Consider the following 9,261-nt stretch of genomic DNA (forward strand, 5'->3'; position numbering starts at 1 on the left):
GAGAGCAGAGGCTGCCAGACTAAAACCATCAACCAGCACTCTGCCCTAAATGGGCACTGTGTGCTGGAAATGGACTTCCAGACTCCAAACTAATGTAATTATAAGCGGATGCGCATCAGTAGAACTGATCCAGCTGTTATACATAATTGCATCACATTGCATTTTAGTTTTTTATCCAGGTCTACTTTACTTATCCCTCTGGACAGGAAGTAAATAAGCTTATATTTCACTGATTGTACTGTCATACAGGAAGTCCCTAAATCTTGAAAAATCAGATTAAAAAGTAAACATATGTTCATGTAAAAATAATTTAGCATAACTATATATGGTGTATATATAATATCTCCTTTCACTCTCAAACGAAATCTCCTAACAAACAAGGTTAAAATGACAATGACAAAAAGTGCAATATTAACAATAATTACAAATAGACAGTATTTTTACCATAACACATACAGTACATTTACAAAAACAACAACGTGCACTGAATAAAGATGCCATGTTTTTTTTTACACTAAATACTAAATATATTTTTCTGATGCCATTACAATTAAAAAAAAACAAACAAAAAAACAAACTAACTATTTATATGGGCTAAAGAGTGAGAATAGCAACACTAATCCTAATCTGGTCACTGAGGTAATATGATATCGGAGACACGAAGCATAAACTATGCACAGACACACAATACTTTTGTCCTGTTTAACATTCTTCTGTCATTCCTTTCCCACCTGAGTGCTTCTCCCCAGACACACACGATTGACCTCCTGCACCAGCCGTGTCAAAAACAAATGGCAGTGGTGCAGAATCATTTATCACAGTCTCATTGAGCTGCTGCTCATCCGTATTGCTTACACTTCTCCCAAACAGTAATGAGCAGAGGCAACAGTTGTATTGTGCTCTACATGTTGTTTATAATTTGTTACATCCATCCTCCAGCACACGACACAGACTGCATTCACATTCAAGAGCTTTATTAACAGCCCCCTGGACCACATGACATACACCCAGAATGCCTTTTCACTCCAGAAGCAGCAACCAGTTGCAGCAGCATGTCTCTGGGCTCTGTCCATAGTGCTGAGCCAAACAAAAGCATCAAAGCTCAGATCTGGCTTTTTCTGAGGCTCAGGGCTAGGGAGGCACCATGTGCACTTGATTCAATTAACAGGTTTCAGAGGCCTCCCCTGGGAGAAGGGAGCACAGCGTGAGCGGGAAGCATAAGTGTGTGCAGTCTGACAAAGACATGGCTCAACCCCCCATGCCCTAGCTCAGTCCCCTTCATTAGTCAAGCAAGTGAGTGTGCCTCAAAAACACGGGCAAACACATGGAGGCATGCAGGCACATACACACAATACACATGTATACATGCATTTCACTCCAGCACACGAACCGCTAGCAAACACCAGTTTGTCTTTTTCAAGCAGTCATTGAGCAGGTTAGTGCAGAAAACAAGCCTATTTGTCCTATATACTCCTCTGACACACCAACTTAGCCATGTTGTAAGTTCTGGGCTGCTTTAAACTGTAACTTTGTCATATCTCCTAACCAGCATCCATCTTCAGCATTCTCTTCCTCCTTCCTCTTACTTGGATCCATGTCTCAGCTTTTAATACCAGATAACCAAAAACCTAGACCTTCCTCTATTTTACCCTGAATAAGAGACCTGGTTTAATATATAAAATGATGCATTTTTATGTCAATGTAACTCCTGGAATGGATGAAAGGGATGGGGATTGCAGGCTGGATGACAAGAGTTTCACAGCATTTGCATTCAAATGCTGTGTTGCCAGTCCTTTTATACACAACAGATGTCTGTATTTTTGCATTTGTCGGGTTGTCCGAATCATTTTGGAAGCTAATGTGTAATTTGACATCGGGAAAAATGGGAGCACCTGTTTGCCTGGCACTGTACATTGCTGCCCAGCAGGTTCTACTGAAACTGGGGGTTTGTTCAATGGAAATTCAGAACAAAAGAATGAACACAGACAAAAAAAATTAAATACCGTTATAAAATGTGCTACTACTGCACATATGATTTTGAAGGACAGTCTGAGATTACATTACCACCCCTAAAATAATGGCTTTGACAAATGAGAATTTAAGGATGTGTGAATGAAAATCAGCAGAGTGATGTACGATATCTGAGCCCCAAAGATGTCTCATGCTGGTAAGACTAAATAACACATCAGGCAATGAATAAGACAATTCTGTTTTAATGAAAATCATGTCTCAACTTGCATGTGGCTGGCAAGAGTGTGAATTAATCTGCAAGGCAATGCATGTGCACCCACCAATTCACCCACCCCCCTCATACACTTATGCACACACATGCACTTATTCACACACACCTGCTCTGCCCCTTCTTGGTCTCTGGTTTTACAGCTGCATGACAAGCAGGGCAATAGCCTGAAAGATAATTACATAGAGTCTGAACAGCAGCAGCCACTGGTTCCCGAGAACAGTAGCAAAAAAAACACACACAAAAACATTAATGTTTCAGTGCTGCAATAACAGTCCTCTGAGTGGTTTCCTCTACATTTACAGCCCAAATGGGACCACTCATCTATAACTGGAAAAATAGGATCGTAAAAAAATTAAACAATTCATTTCACTCTTACGTTTTGCTCTCTGTGCCTTCCTTCAGAAGCTTCAGTTCACATTGTGGCTTAACATGACCTTCCATTTTAACCCGCGGATGCTAAAGTGCTCTGAAATCTGTCGTAATGCGATTTATTTTATAGCAGATTGTTTATTAATTGTTAAATTACATGATAAAAAAATGGAAATATACATTCATATTTTGCCATCTGTATTCTCATTTGATGCCAGATTTGTAGCCTTATTAGAGACAAATTCCCAGTCTGTCAAGCTGTTCAAAACAAAGAAATATAGGTTCTTCCTGATGTATGAGCTGTTCACCCAATAGCCCGTAGAGAACTCAGGTCCATTTCTTTCCTCCTGCTCCTCCTCCACTCTTTAGTATCTTTCTTCATCTGTTGTCTCTGTTCACTTCACACCATCATGTCTGCATGATCTCGGATCCAACTCTCGCACGCAATTAACACTCTAGTACCCAAACCCACATTCACAGTCGCCCACCCTCACCCTCCTGTTGGGCTGACAAACAGAGCTGGAGCTTTACTCTGCACAATAGTGGGCACCATGCAGAAAAATCGTAGGCCATTACTTTAAAATGTAAAGTGGATTATCAGTAAAACAGTGCTGAAATTATTTTCCTTAAGGGCATGATAATTGTTTGATTGTTTCAATCAGAGTTGGGTTAGACAGAGTAAACAAAGTAGCTGATAAAACACAAATAAAACAGCCAATAAACACTTCTATATTACAAATGTGGAAGATACTCCCAAAAGAAAAACAAGAAAATATATTATATATAATAATATAAATGATTATTATATATTGTCTGAAAGAAAGTAAAGCACAAAATTAAAGGCAGTTAAAACTAAATATTCAAATGTTATGGGAACAGAATAACACATTTAATAATCACAGTGCCATCCAATCCAAGTCACTAGAACATGCCCAGCTCGTTATGAGGCAGCTTTTGAGGAGGAATGAGAGATTAGTAAAGGGAGCGAGAGATGGAGAGACAGATGGAGATGGATACTGTGACTAAGAGTGCTCCTGAGAGAGCCAGTAAACTGCTCCCTATCCCCTGCAGCCCGTAAAAATGGCTGCATTAAGATAATAATGCTGTATAGAAATTATTATAGGGCAATAAAACAGCTTCACTACCCTCTTCACACTGTGGGCTCTGTGTGCATGTGTGTGTGTGTGTGTGTGTGTGTGTGTGTGTGTGTGTGTGTGTGTGTGTGTATGTGTGTGCATGTGTGTGTGTGTGTGTGTGTGCGTGTGCATTTGCATAGCATATGAAGCTTGTCACATTCAGTTGTCTTACAATGCAAGACTTGCGTATAGATGGATTTGTGAGCATCAGCTCATTTTGTATTCACATAACACAACTAAGACATCCTGTTATGCTGTACATGATGATGATTATGCTCTTGTAAATTGGTGTATTAGGAAAATGAATTTCCTGCATTAGGCATTATTCTACCGTGTGTTACTGCTATTATTTTCAATAACCATAATGTGAAGCATTACCCTATGCCACATATTTAAGCCTCTACTAAATTTTGAAAATGTACCTTTGGCTACTTGCAAAAAAAAAAAAAAAACAGTGCATGAAATTGTCATGTGAATAGGAAAAATACTTGAGAGAGAGAGAGAGACATAGGTGAAAGACTGGTGTAATTTGATTGGTGGAGACCGCTCTTGTTTACAAACCTCCGAGTCAATGAGACGAAGCACAAGACTGACGGAGTGTGACGTATATGAAATGGTCTGCAGTGAGCCACCCTGTGCAGCATAGCATATATATGACACCATTAATTCTAAATCACCTATTTGTTTTAAAGGTGAGAACGTTTCAGAGCATAGCTTTAAAAAGTGGGGAAATTCCAAAAATCTGTCATTGGTAGCAATAAGTTTGATATATAGTACATACACGGGCCAGCATAGTGTTAGTAAAAATCCTATCAATACTATTGGATAAGAATCAACCTCCTTTCTCACCTGTAGAGGTAGGCACTGCAGTCTCACACCTTTCTGGCCTCTCTCAGACATTAGGCTGCTGTAGAGTTGCTGGTTTAGACTCAGGGCTGATAATGCTACAGGGCTCCTCAGGTGCCCGCTCATGATATTCATTACTACAAAAGAAATATCTTGTATTGTATCAATTTAATATCTGGTTAAATGTATTGTATTCAATGTATGTGTTGGCAGTGGGACACTAGATTTTAGAGAGCATTTGATTGGACAGAACATCTGATGAGAAGCTGAAATGCAGAATGACATCATCAAAATTGTTGATCCGTATTAATGGTAGAGAGAGACTGTAAATTTTGAATGAATATATCTTCTAAATGCAAATTTGTCATTGTTTTGAAGCACACTATCTTAACAGGTGAACAGAAGGCTAACCCATTCAAACGAAAAGACACAAAACTTCAAATTTTGATTTCATGAGGACTTGTTTCACCAAAACAATGTGGAAATGTTTTTATTTACTTTTTAATCTTTGCTAGGCCAGTTTAACACAGTGCTAAAAACAGGCAGTCTGGCTATGTCTTTGAAAAATTTGCAAGCTGAGTGCAATTTCCTCACACAGTGACTGTTAGTTTTATATTATGTTGTTGGATGTTGGATAGCTACATGCTGTAAGGAAACGGACATCAGATATTGGCTGTCAAAATGCCTGCAATGCTCCTGCATAGCAATAAGAACAGAGTTTTTAAATGCGATTTAAAACTTATGTTATATGTTATGTCATGACTTACTTTACTTCTGCCTGAGATACATGCAAAAAACAAACATATTTCAGCTCAGAACTAAATAGGGTAGTAAATGCCAAAATTTCACCATGTAAAGGGTTTGTCCCATTGCACCACACATTTATATTACTTTGACAAAATGTTGCAAACTTTTTACATGTTGGTAACATGCACTAATTGATCATCTTGTTTAATCGTTATTGTATTAATGAAGTAACATCTGTGAAACCTAACACACTAAATGTTATGTTTGTTTGTCTTTCTTATTTTGCCCTAAGTGTATGCACAATTTGTAATAAACTGTAGATGAGAAGATACCCAAACTGGCCCACTGCAGCATAACAATAGCATTAAATTATTTTTGCAGCTGGTAATTTCTTTCCACAAGGAATATTAGTGATTATAGGGACAGAGATAATATTGCTTCTCTCACTAAATGCAAGCAATATTACAGCACACATCCCATTGGTCTGAATAACAGAGTGTAGTCTGTACCTGTTGCTGCAGGATAGTACTTGAGTACCAAAGGTTTTCCCGGAGTGAAGGCAGTGGCACAGTCCCGACCCAGGAACAGCAAGCAGTGGTTCCACACTGGCTGCTCTTCAGGTGATCCTGGCTGTGAAATCTGCACATTTCCCACAGGACATATTGATTGATCAGAAGCAGTAACTAAAGGTGATTTGGGGTGATATCCTCAGCAACCTATGCATATCAAGCTCCATATAATTACCTTTTTCATTCTGTTTGTATGCCTTGTGTTTGAAAGCGTTAAGTCACAATCTGCTTTTTGTTTTCGTATCATTTAATCAAATGAATATAAATCTGGGTTACAGACTTAGTAGATTAACATTATTTTAGAAAGTTATTTTAGGTGTCTTGATGGAGTCCTTGATGGAGCACACAGTCAGAACATTTTTTATTGGTTAGTCTTTATAACATTGAGATATGGACTACTTAAACCTCAGTTATCATATACACTATGTGTGGTTATTATTATGTAAAGAATATATATCAACCACAGATTGAAATGAAACACAAATGATTAGGAGAAGGGAAAATAGGCACAATTTAGGAAGAAGCAATGTGAATGCTTGTCTGCTAGGACTATGCAGTATAATGTGACTAGCAGGAAAAACAAGAAAGAATTCCAAGTCTGTTTCCAACGTCTAAATTACAGTCCGTGTCTCTGGCTCTGTGGGTAGAGCGGCTCTTGACATGGAAAGCTGGCATAGAACTTGTTGGGCCCTGAGGGTAATGCTGTTGTTCTGAGATGAGGTGTGAGTGTGTATGGCGCCTGCCTATTTCTGCATGGGTGGGGAGACCAGCAAGGCTGGCATGGCTAGCAGATGGCCTATTCCCTGCGGGCACTGGGCTTTGGCCTGCTGCTTGGCACAGTACCCTGAGGCTAGCCTATGTATGGTGGTAGAGGGAAAGACAGGAGTAAACGATACACAGCAAAAAACAGGTTAAGAGGTGGAGGTGAGGAGGTCTTGAGTTCAAAGTGTGGGGGTAGAGTGGTCAAGGCAAGCTGGAGGGAGACAGAAGCTAGCAGTCATGACTCTAATAATAAACTCCACAATGACTTAATGACTCTGCTCCTTTAACTACAGCTTCTTAAAACCCTGTTACAGCATAAAATAAACTAGTAAGGACTAATAACTATTACTGGAGCACACTTTACTTAGCGTCTGCAATTATCCTGTGTAGTTCTGTTAATACTAAATAGTTATCCTGTGTTTTGCATGCCAAATGCGTGCAGCTGAAGTCGGCACACATCAGGAGTGAAAGATGGGCTGCTACAGATGAGTGCCTCTCCCCTGAGAGATCCACTGCCGAAATGTCACTAGCACCAGCAACCCAGAGCTCACACGAAGGTCAATAGTGATAGTGACTCTTCCAGTCAGAATCGATTCGCTCTTTGGCTTAATCGTGGGGCAATTACACAGCACACTGACATTCTAATCATGTAAGTGATTGCAGATTTTAAGGATCTTTGGCTCAGAAATTAAAATTCAGCAATAAAAAGCAAGCTTTGATGTAAGATAAGTGCTTCAAATAAAATCGGCACAAGTTTCTGAAGAGAAAAACTGGATTTAAATGTGGTTTTAGAAGGGCAAATACTTCATACGGGATTTAGATAAAAATATGGACATTAATCATAGTCAAATATAAATATAGTCCATTGTATATTTACTTAGTAGCATACAAACATTAATTTAGTCTGTTAATGTTAAAATCAGACAACTCATATAGATCTAAAAAATATAAAGAACAGGATTTCCTTCATTTTGCATCTCATACTATGGGACTACTATATGATTGGCTATAGAACGTCCTGTACATGGAGACATGCCACAGCACTGACTGGGCACAGATGGTACAGGACCAGCATGCTAGGCCATTCCTGTTGCCTCCACACACACTCATACAGAATACACATTCCAGGGCAGGTGGTGGTCATTGCTACTTATGCAATAAATAGGGATGTTTTCATGTAACCCACAGTAAGGACACTGTTGCACTCTGCTCTTTATTGTGATGAGCTGAATTTCATGTTTACACAAAAAATCAAATGAATGCACACATATGCATAAGAAGCAATTCCTGAAAAAAAGCAGTTCATTAGATAGATCAATATGGCTCTGTCTCTGCGGGAATCACATTATCCTCAAGTGAGAGAGCAGGAGATGACACGTCACCTAGCAAGGCCAGTCAGAGTGCTCTGCATGAGTATGAGTGTATGTTTGTGTTTACAGGACTTGGCAGAGGAGTATAGAAAAAATACAAAAAGCAACGAGAAAAATGAGAAAACATAAAAATGAGAGCGAGAGAGAGAGAGAGAGAGAGAGAGAGAGAGAGAGAGAGAGAGAGAGAGAGAAAGAAAGAATAGGATTAGTTATACTATTAGTATGTACTGAAAGTACAGCTTAGCTGAAATACTGCTACACACAAGCACAATATAAATAATACTGTTGTTTGTTTGTTTGTTTGTTTAATGAATGCTGGGTTTCTAATAACACCATATTGTGTGTGACTCTGTTCAGATTTTGATAACCTTGCATAATGAATCAATTGTTTTATAGACTATTCTGAAAATGAGAATAGATATTAGGTTAAACGTTGTTACTTTGTTTGTTTGCCTGACTGCATAATCATATTTCTATCACAGAAACACTGAGATAGTTAAGTTATGTACAATGTACTTCAATATACAGAAAATTCACTTACAAGTCTTGCATTCAACCAGATAAAGAATGTAGTGTATAAGTTAAAGTAAGAGCAAAGCAAGTCAAGATAAGTGTGAAAAAGTTGACGCACGACTGAGTCAGAAATGAGTTTATGGGAAATGTGTCTGACCTGAGGTTGGCCCTGAGCTGTGAGCACCGGCAGAGTGAAGACAGATTCAGGAGGCTGTGGGAACGGAACAGACATCGAACAGAAATCACACACACACACACACACACACACACACACACACACACACACACACACACACACACACACACACACACAGAGAAAGAAGGAGATGGACAGATAAACTGCAAACAGGAGTCAGGTATAGAGAGAAAGATTAGAAAGGAGAAAAGAAGTGATCCTGTTTTATATTTGACTCTGACTGACAGAGACACGGTCACCATAAGAACAGTTCTTTGTTATAGAGATTGGCTGAATGATGAGGTGGTGAGCACACACACACGCACGCACGCACACATGGACACACACACATACCTATTCCAAAGCACACAGCCAGAAAATGAAAACGTGAAGGTGACAGCCAAGCAGTCGTTCTGAGATTACAGTTACAACACTGGCATGGGAAACCCATTTGGGAATGAATCAAAATAAATAAATATATAAAACATGAATTCACACTTCCAATAGTGCAGCTTGGCAAGCCTCGCTATTA

At 39.1% G+C, this 9,261-nt stretch overlaps 1 protein-coding gene across 1 annotated transcript in view; it reads right to left on the reverse strand.

Moving 5' to 3' along the window:
• ccdc33 (coiled-coil domain containing 33) overlaps positions 1–8,786 on the reverse strand; it is a 24,618-nt gene extending 15,832 nt beyond the window's left edge. The window contains exons 1-3 of the mRNA XM_053685935.1: positions 8,712–8,786; positions 5,850–5,979; positions 4,597–4,730 (exon numbers count right to left, since the gene is read on the reverse strand). Coding sequence (XP_053541910.1) covers positions 4,597–4,730; positions 5,850–5,979; positions 8,712–8,786 — 339 coding nt within the window. The remainder of the gene's footprint in view (positions 1–4,596; positions 4,731–5,849; positions 5,980–8,711) is intronic.
• Positions 8,787–9,261: the final 475 nt, after the last annotated feature.

This window comes from Ictalurus punctatus, chromosome 14 (assembly GCF_001660625.3).
Source record: "Ictalurus punctatus breed USDA103 chromosome 14, Coco_2.0, whole genome shotgun sequence".
Taxonomy (NCBI): domain Eukaryota; kingdom Metazoa; phylum Chordata; class Actinopteri; order Siluriformes; family Ictaluridae; genus Ictalurus; species Ictalurus punctatus.